This window comes from Nicotiana attenuata, chromosome 2 (genome assembly GCF_001879085.1).
Source record: "Nicotiana attenuata strain UT chromosome 2, NIATTr2, whole genome shotgun sequence".
NCBI classification, from domain to species: Eukaryota; Viridiplantae; Streptophyta; class Magnoliopsida; order Solanales; family Solanaceae; genus Nicotiana; species Nicotiana attenuata.
This window is the reverse complement of record NC_031990.1, coordinates 22489768-22507889: the sequence shown is the minus strand read 5'-3', so window position 1 is coordinate 22507889 and position 18122 is coordinate 22489768. Positions and strand designations below refer to the sequence as shown.

The following is an 18122-nucleotide window of genomic DNA, read 5'->3' as shown; positions in this document are numbered from 1 at the left end:
CTTTTGAAATTGGGCTATTTTTGAACGACCATTTGTAAATCTGGCTATTTTTAAAATTTACCCTTCAAATCTTCGTATACTTACAAGTATAATCTACGTGGTTTACCCATTAAAAACGTCAGTTAACTCCATATACTTTTAAAATATTTATTTTACATTCTATACCTACTTTATAAAACTTTATTTGCTTCTTAAATCTTTAATATCATTATATGCCATTAAACATATCCCACCTTTTAAGGGATTAGATTATCTCTCCCAGATTCTTCTAGGTAATCTTCAATCAACGCTTAATTGGAATAATATTATATCTTTCTCAAATTTGTAGTAAGCATCGTGTGCCCATCTAATCTTTCTTACTGGTTCGATCATACAATCACTTCTTTCAAGTTTTTCCTCTCAAGCGCAAAAAGTTAAGGAAAGGATGAAGAGAAAATTGGCATTCCATAGCACTGAAAAAGTACTTGGAAAGGGCAATAAGGTTTCTTCTCCCATTGAAATTCAATCGGGAGAAGTGAAATTATTGGATGAAACTTCACATGCAATCTATGAATCGGCTTCCAAAAGGGATGATAATGCTAGATTGCGAAATTACGATCTCAATTCAAGCATCCAAAAAGGATGATGGCATAAAAGTTAGTAGGAAAAAATACGGCATGGTAAAAACTAGGGTTCCGGGTCTAAAAAGACGAAATGTTGGTGACAACAATGGCGGAAAGAAGCTTTCGGTATTGTTAGAAATCAAGCATACCACAATATTTTAAATAGTAGTACAATATTCAAATCAAGCATCCCACAATATTCTAATAAAGAATACGATATTCGAATCAAGCATACCACAATATTTTAAATTGGTATACAATATTCAAATCAAACATATCGCAATATTCTAATATGGAATATAATATTCAAACCAAAATAAAATATTAGAATAAAATATTCAAACCAACACACTTTAATAGTATCGCATTAATAGTTTGTTCTATTTTATGATTAAATATTGGTATATTGTTAGAAATTATTTGGAATACTACTTCTCTTTAACAGCATATTCTAGTAATGTTGATGTAATATTAGATTTTAATTGGATACTTCAATAGAATATTCTAGTATTATATTTTGAATATTACGATACACATTAGAATACTTTTGAGTTGTAAATCAAAAATTAAGTTGAATATGTGAGTGAAATAATAATATAATATAATTTGAATATCATTGTGTAGTTATTGAATATTATCATAGATGTAGTGAATACTCTATGTTTTAAATTAAATAATATATAAAGTAAATGGTATCAATATAAAAAAACGAATATGCCTCTTTATTTTAAGAATATTATTGTAAATGTATATTGAATATATAAACTAAATAATATCTATGGTTTAAATTAAATACTGCTATTTATTATGGAATGCATATTTAATTTCCTTACTTTTAAGAGTTTGTATTGTAAAAGGTAACGTATTTTCTAGGAATATGATAAACTTGAGTAATTGCTTTGATAGGTGAGAGGTAAATAGCAATATTCAATTCATTACCTCTAGTTATGGCTATATTTAAGGGATATTATCCTATATAATCGTGACTGTTGGATAAAGAAGGTATATGAAGTAATTATTTTAAGAATTTTTAACTTTAGGATATATGGTGTAAAGAGGCCACGTAGATAGGTATATGGCGTAACTTCCCCATATTACAACTCGACATCATTATGCACACATTCTTAGTGGGAAAAGAAAAGGAAAAAAAGATATAAGCAAGCATCAATGATCTGAAAAGGGTGGATATATCAACTTGCAATGATCAAGCAGTCTCCTGTACATGAGCAACTCCTTCTCAACCTACCCACTGGCGGACCCCGAATTTTATATAAGCGAGTTCAGATTAACACGACAATAGCCGGCATAAAATCAACATCAAGCATAATAAGCAAGATTTGCTAGCTACTCTAATTTTTTTCTTTTTATTTTCCACCTCAAAATAAAGTCATCATTTTTAAGTCAGCGTTCTTTTTTTTAACAAGTAGTGCATTTTTTTAGAATAGAATTATAAAATCTATTTAAATTTATCTTTAAGATAATTTGTCTACTTAATTTGACAAATTTTGCTTTAAAAATTTTAAGCTTGATTAACAAATTAAAAGTATATTAAACTCGGCATCATATAAAAAAATCTGAATTCCTTTCCTTGTTTCATAACGAAAACAAAGTTATTGTTTATAAGAAAAAAAATCGTGATGAAAGAGTTTAGAAATAAACTAAACTAATACACATAATTAGATAAAGAGAGCTTATAAGCCGAATAGTAATAATATAAAACAAGAAGACAATATGGACAGATAAACAATTCAATATAGACCAAACTAAAGTAATCTACAAAATAATAAATCACTTCAACAAATGTTCTTGCATGTTTTACTGGAAATCAGTGAGAGGAGAACAAATTAACTTTGAATTAAGTTTTAACTTGAAGTAAATAAAGCTGAGCCCCATTCAAGCATAATGCCAAAACCTGCCCAGAAGCGCTGCAGGATCGAACATTGGACCCTCCGGTAAAGTTGAACCCACTTGACCATCGACTGAATAAGAGTCAATTACTCAAATGGTCATTCAACTATCCCAAATTATCTCATAAAGTCATTTTTCTTTCGTTTGTAACAACAAAGTCACCGAAATATGCCTATTGCACTCAGAAGGTCACTCAACTAGATTTCCAAATTTTGAAATGGCAAATACCTATTTTACCCTCTAAATTATAGTAAACATTTATCTTCTTTTTATTTTTTAAGCTTTTTAGTATTAACAACAAAAATCCAAAAACTTATTTACACAATTCAGAATGAAAGAAAATAAAGGTTGTAAAATATATATTCCTTGCATGTAATATAAAAATAATTATTTAAATAAAGGTACTTTTATAATATACATTATATATTCTTGAAAATTATGCGCAGTTATATTATTATGTCTCTACCAACTTTCCGACGATACAAAGTTATGTCACCGGAAAGCAGGGGGACCATCTGTGTAGGGTATAACGTGCTATGTTATATATATAATATAATTGAGCATAATTTTCAAGAATATATAATGTATATTATAAAAATACCTTATTTAAATAATTATTTTTATATTACGTGCATGGAAAATATATTTTACAACCTTTATTTTCTTTTATTCTGAATTGAATAAATAAATTTTTGAATTTTTGATGTTAGTACTAAAATTATTATTACTAACAAATTATTCTAATTAATTTTTTTACTATGCTCATTATTTTGTTATTCCAGCATTATATATGCTTAAATACTTTTTATTTTTTTAATTTATAAATAATATTTATTTTGTTATATAGGTAAGTCCACAATGTAAATTAAAAGGGAAAAATTATAATATTAAAAAGTTTAAGAAAATAAAAAGAAAATAAATATTTATAATTTAGAGGGTAAAATAGGTATTTGGCAATCCAAAATTTAGAAAATCCAGTTGAGTGACCTTCTGAGTGCAATAGGCATAGTTTAGTGACTTTGTTGTTACAAACGAAAGAAAAGTGACTTTAGGAGATAATTTGGGATAGTTGAGTAACCATTTGAGTAATGGACTCACTGAATAATGATTTTGATTTCAAAGTGGGTTTTATTTATTTAAATATAGAAAAGCTGTTCTTTTTTAGATGACATTTACATCTATACGCGATATAATTTTCGGATGAAGCGGGTTCATATGAACCCTTTTGACACCATGTGGGTCCGCTCCTGAACCTACCTCAACTAATCTTTATAACGATGATATTGGGGCCAACTTGAGCGTACCTCAACTATTCCATATGGTACTTGCTATCTCTTACCAATACAGGCACCAGGTAAATTATCACAGGTTTTTTCGAGTCAAAGACTCAATGCTTATTAGGTTCATGTGAATCTTTGTTGTTTCTTTGCTGTACAAAGGAAAAAAAACCAAGAAGAATAAGAACAGGTAGATGAGTAGTCTTCTTATCTAAAGGCAAGCAAAAAGGGCCAAGAAAATTTACAAAATACAAGTTAAATAACAAAGTTATTAGATACAGCAGGAACTTCTTTAGTATTTTTCGCAGCAGGGAGGAACACGGATAATTTATGTGTGCCTATTTTGTATGTAAGTAAAGAAGCTTGCATAAAAACATATGAATACAGAGAAATTGCTTATGACTATTCTGTACATTATCGTCTTTCCATTAGCATCCAAATCTATGAAGATCTATCAAATACCTTCACAGAGGAGATAAAACACTTCTTGCATGGTTAATGTTCATGGTCACCTTCCTCTTCAGAATCTGCATAAAATAGAACACGATGACCGACCAATAAAAAAAGGCAGCCCGGTGCACTAAGCTCCCGCTATGCGCAGGGTTTGGGGAAGGGCTGGACCACAACGGTCTATTGACCGACCAATAAGATATTAAATTTAAAACAGGAGCTATAACATATGGAAGCAAATATAACTATAGATTAGAAGCTAGAGAATATAGCTATAGATTAGAAGCTAGCGAATACAGCTATAGATTAGAAGCTATATGACGCTATTGAGAAAAACCAAGTTATCATATGTCAGTTAACTCAGTGATAGAGAGCGTCTCAGATCACGTCGTGTATGTTCCAACAATTTAAACCAAGTAACTTCTCTAACATGGGCAGATTAATATAAAAACCAAGTTATTATATGTCAATTAACTCAGTGATAGAGAGCGTCTCAGATCACGTCGTGTATGTCTCAACAATTTATACCAAGTAATATCTTTAACGTGAGCAGATTAATATGCTAAAGCACATCTATCAACATGGTTAGGATTAATTAACTAATTACTTTAGCTAACAAACAAACATAAAGAAAGTTAATCATACAGAAGAAAGGAATAATCTAGTCATAATACCGTAATGAAAGGAACATAAATAAAGGATGAAGATATATGGATTGCCTATAATGTAAGTGCATTCTTATTTTCATGTTGCTAAATGGCATGAAAGTTTCAGTAATACATGCACTCTTGCACCACTATTCGCTGATCAGAGAATGCAAGTATATAGTTCATGGAGTCAAATTTTATTCTTCACAATTTTCAGAGCCCAGATTTTTCATAATTCCGTCAATCTAAGACCGGAAGGATCATCTTCGTATCCACAGAAACATCACAAATTGTCATCCTTGGACTCCATAGTTGGGAAAATATTTACTATTCTAGTTAGAGAATTCAGTTAACAAAGGATTTAAAGTGTCACTGGAAACTGAGTGAAACGGATCCAGCTCTGGTTTCCATGATGGAAACCATTTCAAACAGAAGTCAGTAAGGTTGTCAATCCTTTTTTCCATTCCAAAGAGAAGCTTGGTGATTGAAGCGTGCAATAATCACAATCGTATTTCATAACAACCTTATGGGTGATATTGAACTTAGATAAGTAGTAACTGATTCTATCCCTTAAAGCACAACGGATTCATTAGGAAAAGGCATTACTCTACACAGGCAATTTTATCATACAAGCTATAAAATTAGACTTCAAATGTATGATGCTTCATGTCGTAACAACTGAAATTGTCGCCATAGATGTCATATCAAGATGTTATACAAGATAAGTATGTCGCTTTTTTAGCTTACCAGATCTAACATCCTCACTTAGTTGGCCCCTAGACTGGATTTGTTTAACAAGCATCCGGTATATCAACACCCACCAATATATATGAAGAACCAGCAAGCAGTATAGAAGCGAATTGAATACGTAGTAGTAGATTGGTCCTTCAACTTTGTGCTTCTCTTTATCCAAGGTCTGGATAACTTCGTAACTGTGTAGAGAAAACAAAAAGAATAGGATTTCCAAAAACAACTTTTTCTCGTAAGTAAAGTCTCTGAAAAGAATAAAAAAGGGTACAATGCAATCGTTAATTCCATTAGGAAAACAAAATGACTGTTAATTCTCAGCATAATTCGCTCAAGAACACCCACATGACAAGGACATGGAAAGTGAACTAGAGAGAATAATATAAAGAAGCAAACACAAGTATCTTTACTGGAGCTATTTGTTTCTTATCAACAAGACAATGTACATTTTAACTTTATTCTATGAGGACTACATGATACTGTGCTTCTAGACAGTGAAAGAAGGAATATGATATGCAGCAAAGCAGTATTTCAGTAAACATTCTGCATTCACCAACGACTAGACCAATCCTAGGTCAAACTTTCCAAAATTATTAGCGAAAAGTATATTTTCAATTACGATTACTTTTATCCCCTTTCACACACTGAATGCCTTACTGTTATCATCATATTATGATAGTCACTAGGCCGATAAGGCAAACGTTCTAGTGTCTATTCCAGTATAAAGAAGGTCCAATGAAATAAGCAATCATGAGAAGGAAAATTACTGAGCATAAATTACTTGCTAATGATCAGGTTCTTCAAATACTCACCTTGTACTCCAAAGAACCCAGAAAGGGAAGTATGTGAGGCGAAGTACAATCCAAGATAAAGCAAAAAGCACAAATGAAAAACTGGCAAGACCTTCAGCACCACTGTATTTGGACATTTTTCCTATTTCCAGGAATACATCACTAGCATCATGAAGCGCTAAAACAACTGAACCAACTCTTGCAAACCTGCATAAAGGTGAAAAAAGCTAATAGAACTCCAATTGAATTATTCAAAAAGTTATTAATTAGTTCAAAAGAGCTATCAACCTCTTAATATGTGGGTGAATTTCAAATGTTTAAAATCATCATTAACTTTTTGAATGTGTCATTGCTTCTCTCAGATTTTTATGCGGAAGTAGGTTGTCAAGAAATGCAATGATCTTTAGCTCACCTCCACAAAAACACACCTGAAAATATAGGACAAGACAATAAGAATCACAGTAGCCACATGATGACTCATTGAAACCCCAAAGTCCGAACGTCTTGTTTCCCAGAATAGAAGTGCAAATATCGAATATGCATAAAATCCACCAGCATACATATATAGTGCCTTTAGCTTTGACCTAAATTTACGCAAGACAGTCACTCCAATAATTAGTTAGCATGAACAAAAAAGATTCAATCAAAGCATGGAAGTCAAATTAGCCAATAGCGCATGAAAATCTTATGATACATGAGAATAAATGACAACAATTAATAGATTTTGTAAAGCAAAGAATCACAATTGTTTCCTTGAAAACCATAGGAATTTCTTAGCTGTCACAAAAAGTCAGTAACTTTTGACAAATAATTTCTTAAGAAATCACAACTCCAACTACCCATCCTCAACCCAGCTCTCCACCTCACAAAAGAAAAAGATACACGAACCAGTTAAAAGCTCAACAGAACAGAAACATCTTACTTATATTTCTGCTCAGGCCAGACCTGATCTCCAGGCCCTACCCAATAGTATCTGGTTGTTTTCAACCAAGGCTCATTGTAGGTCACTGAAAGTGCGAAAACTTCTGCTGATAGAAAATACACACATTTCCATGCTGATTCTTTGAATTTCCGTAACCTTCTTCTCCATCTATCTGTCTCACTTTCCAGCACCAACTTTCTTTTTCCAAATATTAACCTTCTAGCCACTTTCTGCAACATGTACAACCATTCTACATTAAAGAAATTATGATCAAAGAAGTGTAAGACTGTCTAGAATACAGACATAGAGCAACAAATGAATTCAGGATAAGATTCTGCATATCCTTTACTTAAAACTTAAGCATGAAGGCCACCATGTTACATTTACTCATGGCTATGAGTTGTCAATCATATTTTGGTAGTGAATTTCTTTAGGAATTTCAGAATATGAACATGATATATGATAATAGGTGAATTTGACTATAATCACACCTTAAATAATCACCTTTTTGTGTAGTTTTAATGCTAAAAGTGATAACAAAATGCTCTTATTAGTGCTTTTCATGATTTGCAGGTGATATATGTATAAGGAAGGCTAAGGAGCAGTTTTGGAGTCAAAAATTGGAGAAAAGAGGCCAAATGTGTAAATTACCAATGAAGTTACGCCCTGCCAGCCCTTAGGATTCAGAAAAATGGTTTGGCCGCGGTTCTACCGCGACCGCGGCAGAACCGCGGTGGAAGGCAGCTTCAGAACTTTAGAGATTCAGAGAGGGTGATTGGCCGCGGTTCTACCGCGACCGCGGCAGAACCGCGGCAGGCGCAGAAAAGTTCAGGGGTCAAAGTGTCAAATACGGAATTTTTAGACCTAAACCCTATTTAAAACATTAGACTTCGCCCAAGAGAATTATTATTGATTTTTAAGGCTTCTTAGCAAGGAAAACCATTGTGAGAGAATACTCAAAACATCTTTCTTCTTTACTTTTGATTTTTATGATGAATTCTATCTTAGTTTATGTTCCCATAGCCATAAGTAGCTAAATTCCTTGTCTAAGGTTTTGATGGAACCTATTGGGTGATGAACTTCTTGTTTATGTGAATACAAATTGCTAGTTTAATCTCTATTTGTTCAACTTCGTGTTTGTTATAGTTAATTGACAGGATCCTCAATTAGCTGTGCCTATTTAGTGTGCATAACTTGGAAAAGAGTGCATATTTAGGGTATTGTTGAACAACACCACTCCTAGATTATTAGAGGAATCTATAATTGCGGGTTTAAAGGCGGGATTAGGGATAACGAAGCCTTGGGTGTAATCTAAAGTGAATCGTGCTAAATAAAGTAAGCTAGTGTATCTCGTGAGAGTGCAATAGTAAATTACTGTGATTACTCGGGAGAGATTTACGGTAAGATTAGCGTTCATGATTGATAGAGATGTGTTGGTAAATTTGTATGAGCATAAACAGAAGGGATTCCATCAATAGGGGAAATCATTGTCTTAGCTTTTTATTATAATTGTTTACAACCTTATTAGTTTAGTTTACAGCTATTTAGTTACTTGCAAGCATAGTTGTTAAAGAACATTCAACTGAGATTTGAATATTTGGGAAGCTGGTTCTGAAGAATTAGTGGGTCTGAAGATAGTGGTTGATAGGTTAACTCTCTGTGGATTCGACCCTGGGCGTATATTTGCAACGTCCGCAAAGTCCTTTTTATAAGGCATAGTTGGGCGTGATCAATATATAAACAATTTCCAGATTAAGGTCCTTTTTCTCATGAACAAATTTGCCTCTGTCTTCTACCAAACCCTATAGTCCTTCTCCTTCAGGCACGATAAGGTGTCATCAAACAAGTTAGGATCCGCTATATGACACTTATAAGTAGAGATGCTCTACATTCTCTACTGATACACATAGCTCTAAACAAACTATAACATCAGACCTAATGTAAGAATTATTAGAAAAGAGAAAGAAAAGAAACAAGCAAAAAACTGATCCAATATGGTATAAGGTAACCGGTAAACACTTATTTGCATCAGGTGCTTACATCAAACCAATGAAGGAAAGATGTGTGTTTCATGCCCAAATTTATCACTTAAACAAGGTTAAGTAAAATATACGTTTACTTTAATTGTTAACTACCAAGATTAAATTATTTGGTTTGGTGTAAACACAATATGCGCGTAAGTTTTTGCTTGAGGTGACCTCAGTCAATGTCCAATGACGAACATAGAAATCGAGCAAGTTAAATTTCAGATCCAACCACTCCAGAATCACCAAAACAAATAAAACCCGTAAAAAATACTCCCTCCGGTCCAAAATAAGTGATTTTCTAGTTGTTGTCACACAGATTAAGAAATCCACCTTTTAACATTAATTAGCAATGAAATTGACCATATTAACCTTTAGTATCTCTTCACATAAATACTCCTAACACATACTCCAACACTATTTACTCCAAGGGCAATGTTGAAAAAAATAATTAATCCATTCTTGAAATCTGGAAAAATCACTTATTTTGGACCACAAAAAAAAAGCCAAAAAATCACTTATTTTGGACCGCAGGGAGTACTAAATATGTTGAGAAAAAGGACATTTATAGCATGTTTGGCCCAACATTCGAATCTTCTTATTTGGAAAAGTGTGTTCTTTCATAAATGCTTTTGGAAAAGGTAGTAGTAGCAGTTTCTGATTGGCTAATCAAATTGAAAAATACTTTTGCCAATATTAAAGGAGTGATTTTATTTTGTGTCTCACATAACTTACACTAATTGTGTGAGGCCTCTTTTTATCTCACATATTTGTGGACCCATATCTTACACATCTGGATCCACAAAATTCTGGGACCACACAGTTGTGAGACAAAAAAGAGTCCTCGTACAAAGTGGTTTCGGGAAAAAGGCCACCGTAATTTGTGCTTGGCCAAGGTTCCATAAGTGGTTTCGGGAAAAAGCTACTTTTCGACTGAAAAATAGCTTTTGATTCTACTCCAAAATCAGTTATTTTGTCCTAAAGCTTGGACAAACAACTCTAACTCTCTCAACTTTTCTTTAAACAAATACTTGTGGCTTCCCAGAAACTTGGCCAAACAGACTAGGATCGTGAAACCTCCTTTTATTCCAAATTTCATTTTGTACACAACTAACCCAGTAACTGGAACATTCAAAAGAAATTACAATCAAAGAGAAAAATGACAACTTTTAAAGAAGTACATACCTCAAATACGAATTTATCAAGAAAATATCTGACAGTGGGAAAGAAAAGGGCAAACAAAGGAAGCACTATGAAATCTTCATATTGTGGGTACGATTCTTGTTCCCAATCAATATAATTCCCCATTTCAAGCACACCCATTTGCCTGAATTTTCAAAAAGATGCAATCTTTACAGAGAATTTGTCTGTGAGAAGAGAACATATATGTATCTGTGTTTCAACAGTGGCACTGTGGCCGCCAGTTGGCAGATATGCCCACGTTGGCTTTGACCTTTGTCGCCTAACTTAAAAATGGGTTCCTACTAGTCAAAGAATTCTTTGGTTTAGGCCTATAATCTTGTGCTGGCAGAAGGAGATGATCAACAGCTTATTTTCTTTTTGGCTAAATTTGAATTAAAAATTAACTTAAACTTCCCTTTATTATAATGACAAATTTTTTATACCTATATAAATATCGGAAAATGGCTAAATATACCCCTCTACTTTCAAATATTGTTTACCTGCACCCCTCGTTATACTATTGGGTTATTTATACCCCTACCGTCATACTATTGGGTTAACTATACCTCTATTGTCATACTTTGAAACAAAAATACCCCTATTTTGAATGGAGTGCCACGTGGCAACACCAGATTAAAACGACTCATTTTCTTTTTTTACCCGACCCATTTTTAAAAAAACAACACCAACCCGACCCCTATTTTCATATTTTTTCCAGTTTTTTTAAAAATTTTAGTTTTTAAAAAACAAAAAATATTTTGTTAAAAAACAAAAAAAAATATGTTTTTACAAAAAAAAAAAAATTCCAGTTTTTACAAAACAAAATTCTTTTAAAAATTGAAAAAATGAAAAAAAATATTTTTCAAAAACGAAAATATTTTGTTGAAAATTTTTTTTTCAGTTTTTAAAAAACAAAAACATTTTGTTAAAAAACAAAAATATTTTTTTTCTGTTTTTACAAAAAAAATTAGTTTATACAAATTTGTTTTTTCAGTTTTTACAAAAAGAAAATCTTCAAAAACACTGAAAAAATGAAAAAAGAAATTTTTTCAAAAAATATTTTGTTTTAAATATTTTTTTCAGTTTTTAAAAAACGAAAATATTTTGTTAAAAACTGGAAAAAGAAATTCAGTTTTTACAAATTTTTTTCAGTTTTTACAAATATGTTTTTACAGTTTTTACAAAAAAAATATTTTGTTAAAAAAACGATTTTTTTCAGTTTTTATAATTTGTTTTGCAAAATCTTTTTAGTATCTACTCAGTTTAAAAAAAGGAAAATATTTTGCAATTTTTTTTTAGTTTACAAAAGGAAAATTCTTTAAAAAAACTGAAAAATGAATATATGGTTCGGGTTGTGGTTTTTTTGTAAAACGGGTTGGGTAAAAAAAAGAAATGGGTCATTTTAATATGGTGCCATCCAAAATAGGGGTATTTTTGTTCCAAAGTATGACGGTAGGGGTATGGATAGTCCAATAGTATAACGAAGGGTACATGTAAACAATATTTGAAAGTAGAGGAGTATATTTGGCCATTTGCCGTATAAATATTATGATATATTTAAAAAATACATGTTTCAAAAGTTTTATAACACATAAATATTGTCCCATGTCTAAACTATGAATTCCATAAATTGTTTTAATTATTTCTTAAATTTTATGTCCAATCAAAATATGTCATAGGAATTGAAACAGACAGTGTTAAGCATTTCTAGTACGGAAAAGGGTCATATTTACACCTCTAATCTTCAAAAAGGGTTATATTTGCCCTTTGTTATACTTTTTTGATATATTTATCCTTATCGTTATACTTTAGGATCATATTTGCCCATGTACTCTTCAAAAAGGATTAAATTTGCCCTTCGTTATACTTTTTTGACATATTTATCCTTACAGTTATACTTTAGGATCATATTTGCCCCTCATCCATTAAATCCCCATGTCCCACCTTTTTTTTCCTACATTGTGCCTATGTGGATTTTTTTTCCCTCCAATTTAAATATGGTCACATATTTAAGATAATTTAACCCGCCCACCCAATTAAACCAGACCCACTAACTAAAATAAACTGAAATCCTAATTCCCAACCCCCCATTCCTCCATCTCTTCTCCGGATCAGCTCCATGTTTTTCGGATAGCAGCAGCAACCTATCAAATCAAGTCCGAGCTAGAAAATTTGGGACAATGAGTGAAGTGTTACCTCTAATTCATCCGACGGCAACAACTCGGTTCAGTCTCGCTTATAGGCGCCATTCAAAACTTCACTCATCTTGACATTTTCTTAAATAAACTTGAAAGTTTTCTTCGAGTTTTAGCTTTTGTCAGTGCTCTATTTTAAGCATTGATCTTTGTCATTAACTCCATTGTTGTGCAACTTCTCGTAATTTACTTTGGTTACTGCAATAATTGTGAGCTGTATCAGATTAGTGATTTTGATTTCAAAGTTTTTGTTTGCCAATATATTGCCGCTGCTATCCGAAAAACATGGAGCAGAAAAAGAACTTTATCTTAAATAGGTGACCATATTTAAATTGGGTGGGCGAGTTATATTATCTTAAATAGGTGACCATATTTAAATTGGAAGAAAAAGAAATCCACATAGGCGCCATGTAGGAAAACAAAGGTGGGACATGGGGATTTAATGGATGAGGGACAAATATGATCCTAAAGTATAACTGTAAGGATAAATATGTCAAAAAGTATAACGAAGGACAAATGTAACCCTTTTTGAAGAGTACGGGGACAAATATAATCCTAAAGTATAACGGTAAGGATAAATATATCAAAAAAGTATAACGAAGGACAAATATAACCCTTTTTGAAGAGTACAGCGATAAATACGACCCTTTTTCGTTTCTAGTATATGACTTAGGAGAGAAATTTAGGAGCCGTTTGGACATAAAAAAATTCCCTTTTCCAAAAAAAAAATCAAAAATGTTTGGTTATACATTTAACTGATTTTTTGAAAATGAGTTTCCAAAAAGATTTTGAAGATGAGTTTCAAATTTGAAAAAGTAGATTTTACCACTTTTTCATATCAAATTTGATTTCCCCTTACAAAAGTGTAATATTTTTTTGAAGTGAAATATGAATGCATGTCCAAACATAATTTCAAATATCTTTTTCAATTTTAACTCCGAAATTATTTTTTTCAAAAACGGAAAAGGTTCAAATATACCCTTATACTATACGAAATTGAGCACATTTGCCCTTCATTAATACTTTAGCTCATATATATCCTTACCGTCACATAGTTGGTCCATATATACCCTTACCGTCAGATAGTTGGTCCATATATGCCCTTTTCAAAGCGGAATCCACCCAAACTAATTACTCCGCTCTTTCTTTAGTTGTATTAAAGTGTATCACAAACACTAATTCCTTTTATTAGTACTTTTTTTCTTTGCCTTTCTCTTTTTTTTCTTTTTTTTCTTTTCTTCTCTTTTCTTTTTCCTTTTTCTTTCTACCATATCCGATTTCCTCCATTGCTGATGCCTTCTCCATTTCCTTCACCAATTTCACGTGATTTTATTCCTAAAAATCAAACCTACACCACCAAAAGCTTCCTAGCGAGAAGGCTAAAAGAATGAGATGAAAATTGCCGGAGAAATTTTTTCGGTGGTGTTAATTTGGTGAAGGTAGGATATGATTATTTAGATTTTGAAGGTGTTGTTTTCTGTGTAGCTTCAGATCTGAAGGGAACAAGACCTTCAAATCTGAATAACCATATCCTACCTTCAGCATATTAACACCATCGAAAAAATTTCTCCGGTAATTTTCATCTTCTTCAGGTCAGAAGAACCCGTGGGGTTTGTGATAGTAAAATTAGCAAGAATTCATGAGTTTTGTCAAGTGAAATTGGTGACGAAAATGGAGAATGCATCAGCAACGGAGGAAATCGGATATAGGAGAAGAAAAAGGAAAGAAAAAAAAAGAGGAAAAAAGAAAAAAGAAGAAAGGAAAGAGAAAGGTAAATTTTAAAAAAGTACCAATAAAAAGGAAATAGTGTTTGTAATACACTTTAGTACAATTAACGAAAGAGCTAATTAGCTTGCGTGGATTCCGTGACGGTAAGGGCATATATAGGGACTAACTATGTGACGGTAAGGGCATATTTGGGCTAAAGTATTAATGAAGGGCAAATGTGCTCAATTTCGTATAGTACAAGAGCATATTTGGACCTTTTCCGTTTCAAAAATCACATTTTTGATGTGCAAAAGCCTACTTAATTAATCCATACCAGTAAGAATTGATATCACCACTCTAGTACAATTCAAACAAACGATAAAGAAACCATAATGCAGGCTTAAGTCAAAGATGATTGAATATGTAGAGAATCGAGATATCATAAGTCGAAGAAGATTCTAACTAATCCAAGTGGCCGAATTGATGAATATTAGTGGTAGACACGTGAATATTTGTTGATGAATATAGTGATGAAGACATTGTAAATTTTACCATCGTTATCGCTTTTACGTTGGCACTTCTGACTTCTTAGTTAGTTAGGTTCAAAACGTCCTGAAATTAATACCTAGTTTGTGCAGAGTCGATGACCATTAAACATGGGTGAATGTAGAGTCGAACGATATGGATTTGGCGGAACCTGAATAGCTTTCATTTAAATTATATATTTGTCTGAAATAAAATTCATTTAACATGTATAAATTATCAATTTAGAACTCACTAAAAAAACTACAATTCAAATCCATATAATCATGTACGATCAAGTTTTAAAGAGAAAACAGTAAAAGATTGGAAAATGATGAAAAGTATTATAACAAAATAGGACATCTCTCAGGTCAAAGACGGACCTATGACTTATGTTAAGGGGTCACCAGACTACGTAAACTTCAGCAGAAATTATGTATATGTATATGTGTATACCTTAAAAAGGGTTAATTTAAATCACTTGGCACCCTTAATGCTAAAAGCCTTTAGGGGCTAATATTGTGCCCGTCGCATTAAATTCCTAGGTCCGCCTCTGTCTCGGGTTGTTGGTCCAATTACTATTATTGATGCAACTTGAAAACCATGTTCAAGAAAGTATTCGTTCCCTTTGTGCAAAATAAGTATAGAACATCAGGTATGCTGTAATTTACGTCAGACTAGAAAAGAACATGCAAATAGTTTGTTATAACTTCAGTTGCGAGAAGTTAAATTTCCTTTTCTTACATTTATTACAACCTATTTGGTTGTGTGTTATTTTCACGAAACCTAGCCATCACAATCAGATTCCAAACTATAAACTTACTCCGACACCATGCAAATTGGTACTCGGATAATATAAATCAGATTGTGCAAAATGATAGATAACTAAAAGATTTTCTCAAGATTCTGGCTCATCAACTTGACATTTTCAGAATACGCCATTTCAGAATTACATGTTGCCAATTGAACTAAGTGCTAATAACTATTTTATCAGATTAACCAAGCAACATGTTATCTAGCCCAGGAAGATTGGTGAGATTCGTTGGTTAACGCCTTTTCATTTTCAGTGAGAATCGGGTATGAATTACTTAAGCATTTACAAAAATCATATCAACATGTTTAGAAATAACATAAGGAAAAAAGTACTACTATTATATATCACAATAGTTTATAATTATGATTATTCTAACAGTATTTGAAAAAAGTGTAAATACACAAATATATTAATAATGACATTGTTTACCTCGAAAATACGAGTAACAATGAAATTTGATTTGTGGTTTTAAATATATGTGATTTAGTTCAATACAAATTAATAATCAAGAAGTATAAAGTATAGATGAAATAAATGAATGAATCAAACCAATGTTATCAAACAGTGTCGGCCTCGAGCTTAGTGACCTCGAGATGAACCAAGAACAATAAAGTAAGAACAGTAAAGAGAAAAGACAAGTCTGATGAACAATGAGCCAGAAAAATAAGATAGTATATTATTTTCCAATGATTGGATGATGTTTACAAATGATTGGGGTCCCCTTTATATAATAGGGGAACCCTAAATAAGGTACATTTCCATTTACAGTAAGGAATCTTATTGGGACAGTTGCCTAACCGCCTAGTACGTAATCGTACAATTCTATTCCGGAATTTGCGCCATAATTTTGGGGACGTGGTAGGAATCTCGCTCATTCTGTTAGAGATCCATAACGGTATTATTTCGGGATCGAGCATACTCGGCTTTGGTATTCATTGTACTTCGATCCTCGGGCATTGCATCCTATCTTCGAGCTCGAGTCTGGTCCATCGGGCTCGAACTCGACCTTGCCTGAACTCGGGCTTAAAGCGATCCCTCGAGCCCGAGAAATCGGACATACCTGATTTCGATCGTATACAGATAGTCCCCGCGTTTCTTAGAGTAAAATGATAAAAAATGATTTGAACCTCGATTCCTTGGAATCTCCTATGATGATGTCATTCCTGTGACGTAGTCGCTCGAAGTGACCGGAACATCCCGTCGGTTTGCTTCCCCAAAACATTAAATGCACACTAGTAATGGTCGGCCATTAGCGTCGCCGAACCGTCGCCTCTCATCTATAAATATGGAGTTTCTTCTTTGAACCAAAAACTTTTCCTCTTCATTGCTTTTATTCCCCTCACTTTTCCCCTTCATCTCTTTCTCCTCTCACTACTTTTACTCTGATCACCAGAAAACGCCAAGATCGCATAAAACACCACGCTTTGCTGCCGCCTGTACTCCTTAGTTTAAATCTATGGCTAAAACTTCCAAAACAGTCCCCCGAAAAGATAAAGCATCGTCTTCTTCTACTGTCTGGCCAGCCAAACCTGTGGTGCCGCCAGCTCTTCACGAAATCACCCCAGGTCCTTGTGTGATAGAGAAAGATTTCAATGTTGAGAATCCCCCCGATATCCCAGGCCGATGCGAACATGTATCTCGATATATTAGTTCGATATCGAAGAAGTACCTCAAAGCCATGAAAAGGGACTGTGGCTGGGGAGACGAGGTCGTGGTTCAGATCGCAAGCCCCGAAGAAAGCATCACTACCCACATGGAGGGGTTCTTAAGTGTTTACACTTACCCTTTCACATTGGGTCCCCTCGATCCGGTAGTGATCAATTTTTGCAGAACGTACGAAGTTACCCTCGAACAGATCCACCCCTCTGGCGCATCGTGATCATGTTGCGCTGTTTTTCCAGTAAGGCCGTGGGATTAGAGTTTATCCTCAACCATCTCATTCGACTGTATCAACCTCAATTATTTCGAGGGCTCATCAAGCTTCAACGCCGATAAAAAAAGGCTTTCTTTGCTAGTAATGGCGAGGACAAAGATCGAGACTGGATGAGCCAGTTTATCAGAGTGAAGACCTCGGACGTCATCCTTAGGGGAAAGATGCCATTCTCGGAGAGATGGAACTTTAATCGTAAGTGAACTCCTTTTCCAAATATCTATTCATATTCTGCTCCCGCATTCCATAATGCCTTTACCTTTTCTGCAGCCGTTGCTTGGACGCCCCACGCGGTCCCCGACCTCGAGGACTGGGTTCGAAAGTTAGCTGCAACCTCCTCGTACGATGAGCGCAAATGGCGCGAGTTATCGAGGGGCAAATGGGAGGCCAAACATCATGGTAAA

At 33.4% G+C, this 18122-nt stretch overlaps 1 protein-coding gene across 2 annotated transcripts; it reads right to left on the bottom strand.

Moving 5' to 3' along the window:
* LOC109205303 (ASC1-like protein) lies at positions 3983-10924 on the bottom strand. Of its 2 annotated transcripts, none has more exons than XM_019368012.1 (6): positions 10554-10924; positions 7345-7574; positions 6851-7006; positions 6444-6629; positions 5632-5816; positions 3983-4314 (listed from the first exon to the last, which is right to left on the bottom strand). In XM_019368012.1, exons 1-6 carry the CDS (start codon positions 10689-10691, stop codon positions 4283-4285), a joined length of 927 nt encoding a protein of 308 aa, XP_019223557.1. In that variant the 5' UTR covers positions 10692-10924; the 3' UTR covers positions 3983-4282. The 2 variants fall into 2 exon arrangements, with proteins under 2 accessions (XP_019223557.1, XP_019223562.1); XM_019368017.1 differs by having other exon boundaries at positions 7345-7594; positions 10554-10635.